The 2,464-nt window shown below is 54.8% G+C and overlaps 1 protein-coding gene across 1 annotated transcript; it reads left to right on the forward strand.

The window, feature by feature from the left end:
- The first annotated feature begins 204 nt into the window (after window positions 1-204).
- On the forward strand, window positions 205-1,254 carry CNR2 (cannabinoid receptor 2 (macrophage)). Its single transcript, XM_010135212.1, has one exon. The coding sequence runs from the start codon at window positions 205-207 to the stop codon at window positions 1,252-1,254; it is 1,050 nt and encodes a 349-aa protein (XP_010133514.1).
- Window positions 1,255-2,464: the final 1,210 nt, after the last annotated feature.

Here is a 2,464-nt window from a genome sequence, read left to right on the forward strand (position 1 = left end):
TCACTGCTGGGACCAAGCCCACATCTCTGCTGGGAAAGGGTGGAAGCTGGCCCCAGCATTCAGGCTGTGGACCTGAGTGGGTTGAATTTATTGCTCGTTGTGCTCCTCTAAGTCTGCTTCCTCTTGGTCTTTTTCAGAGCATCCGAAGAAGCACGGAAGGAAGCAAAAACACTCTCTGCAAGCTCCTGGCTCCAGTTAATGGCGATGGATATCTGTAAGATACAGGAAAATGCCTCCAAATGCAGTGTGACCACCATGGAGTGCTTCATGGTCCTCAGCACGCAGGCGCAGAAGATAAGCATTGCCACTCTGTGCGGCCTCTTTGGGACGCTGTGCGTTTTCGAGAACTCCTTGGTGCTGTACTTGATCTTCTCCTCTCCCGGCACCAGGAGAAAGCCTTCTTACCTCTTTATCAGCAGCCTGGCCTTGGCTGACACCCTGGCCAGCATCATCTTCGCCTGCAGCTTTGTGAACTTCCACGTCTTTAATGAAACTGTTTTCTCTAAAGAAGTGTTCCTGCTGCAGCTGGCAGGGGTGAACATGACCTTCTCTGCCTCCCTCAGCAGCTTGCTGCTGACAGCCCTGGACCGCTACATCTCCATCAGTCGACCGTCCGAGTACAAGCTCCTCATGACAAGGAAGAGAGCGTGGATAGCCCTGGGGGTGCTCTGGGTGACATGTGCGACCATTGCTTCCCTGCCTCTCCTGGGCTGGAACTGCTGCACCCTCAATACCACCTGCTCCAAGCTGTTCCCATTTGTGGACAACAACTATTTGTCCAGCTGGATCTGCTTCGTCATGGTCCTGCTGGGATGCATTGTCTACGCCTATGCACACGTGCTCTGGAGGGCTCACCAGCATGTGGCCTACATGGAGAAGAACCAAGCGCAGGTGGAAAAGCTGAACACCAGGATGAGGATGGATGTCATGCTGGCCAAGACCCTCGTCATGGTGCTGACTGTCCTCGTGCTGTGCTGGTCTCCGGTCCTCGTTCTCATGATCTACAGTGTCTTTGCCAGGCTGAGCAATCACCTGCGCAAGGTGTTCGCCTTCTGCAGCACCCTCTGCCTGCTCAATTCCATGGTGAACCCCATCATCTATGCCCTGAGGAGCAAGGAGCTGTATTCCTCCCTCAGGATGGTCTTTTCTCAGTTCAGGAGGCAGCTGAAAACCCCTGAGGAAAGCCCAGGAGCAGAGACCACCCACAAGTCCTCCGTGATAGAGACCATCTGCGAGGACATGCACGTAGCATAGGGAGACAGCCATGGACAGTCCACGCTCAGGCTGGCAGAAACGCTCTGGATCACATTTCTTTTTCTTTTCTCTTCTTATGGAGGTCCTGGGAGACGCCTGTCACGGAGCCAGCTCCCACTGATGTTATCCTCAGACGCTGGGACATGAAGTGCACAGACTTGCACAGGCAGCCGGTGCCCAAGCTGCAGAGATACTGATGGCATGTCATGTACAGCTTTGAGGCAGTGGATAACACCCTAGGGCATGGTCAGACGCTGATATGTCACACAGCTCCTGCCTGGCCTCCCCGCTGTTCGCCAGTAACCTCACCCATCCTCCTTTCAGGTGGTGTCTTCCTTACACTCCATAAAACACAACTAACCGCAAGTCAAACACTCTGCAGACCTCCGGGTTCTCCAGAACCCCCCAGGTGTCACAGAACTCTCTCTAAATCCCTGAACGGGGCACAGGCAGAGTTGTACCAGCGCCATCAGCAAAGCGTGAACAGCACCTTGCTGTGCGGCAGAGGAACACCCCATCCCTCTGTACACGGTCGAACACCGTCCAGGGCTGTTAGGTGTCAGCAGCGCGGTGACAGGAGCTCTTCAGGCGGTGGCAGAGGTGGCAGGGAGCAGCTCTGAGTCCTGACGAACTCCTGCACTGCGCGGGGCAGGATGGCAGCAGTGGGAGGAACTGCAGCTCCGGCTGGGAGTGGGGCAGATGGTTTCTCTGGACTGGCTTGCAGATGGTCCTGGCTAATCGTGTCTCACAGCGTTTGGTGTTGATTTTAGCATCCAGTTTTTAATGGAAAACTGGAAGGCTCTTGCTGTGGCTTGGGGATGCTGCTGTTGCTGAGAGTGTCGAGGAGGATGGGACCCTGCAGGCAGCACGTTTCTTTCAGCCAGTGTAAGGAGAGCTAACCTGTGCCCAGCGGGCATTCGGGGGACGTCGCGTATTAAACATTAAAGCCATTTTCCAGCCTTTTCTTCCATTAACCGCTAAGGCAGTAACTCCTCCAGGAAATAAGCTTAAGCCCAAGCTGGGTTTAAACTCCGAGCATGAGGAACTCAATAGATTTGATTTTTTTATTTTTTCAAATTACACAAAAGCAGCACCTTTAGCTGCAAAACCTGCCAGGAGGGCGAAGCGGGACGGGACCCTTGGTCAGCTCCCCGGAGAGCAGCGGGGCTCCGGAACGCCTCTGGCCGGGACCAGCCGGGCCAGGGCACGG

The sequence above is a fragment of the Buceros rhinoceros genome, unplaced genomic scaffold, assembly GCF_000710305.1.
Source record: "Buceros rhinoceros silvestris isolate BGI_N320 unplaced genomic scaffold, ASM71030v1 scaffold31084, whole genome shotgun sequence".
NCBI classification, from domain to species: Eukaryota; Metazoa; Chordata; class Aves; order Bucerotiformes; family Bucerotidae; genus Buceros; species Buceros rhinoceros.

Bases quoted from the DNA above. Each gene is read 5' to 3' on its own strand.
- CNR2 (XM_010135212.1), top strand. From the start codon at position 205: ATGGATATCTGTAAGATACAGGAAAATGCCTCCAAATGCAGTGTGACC.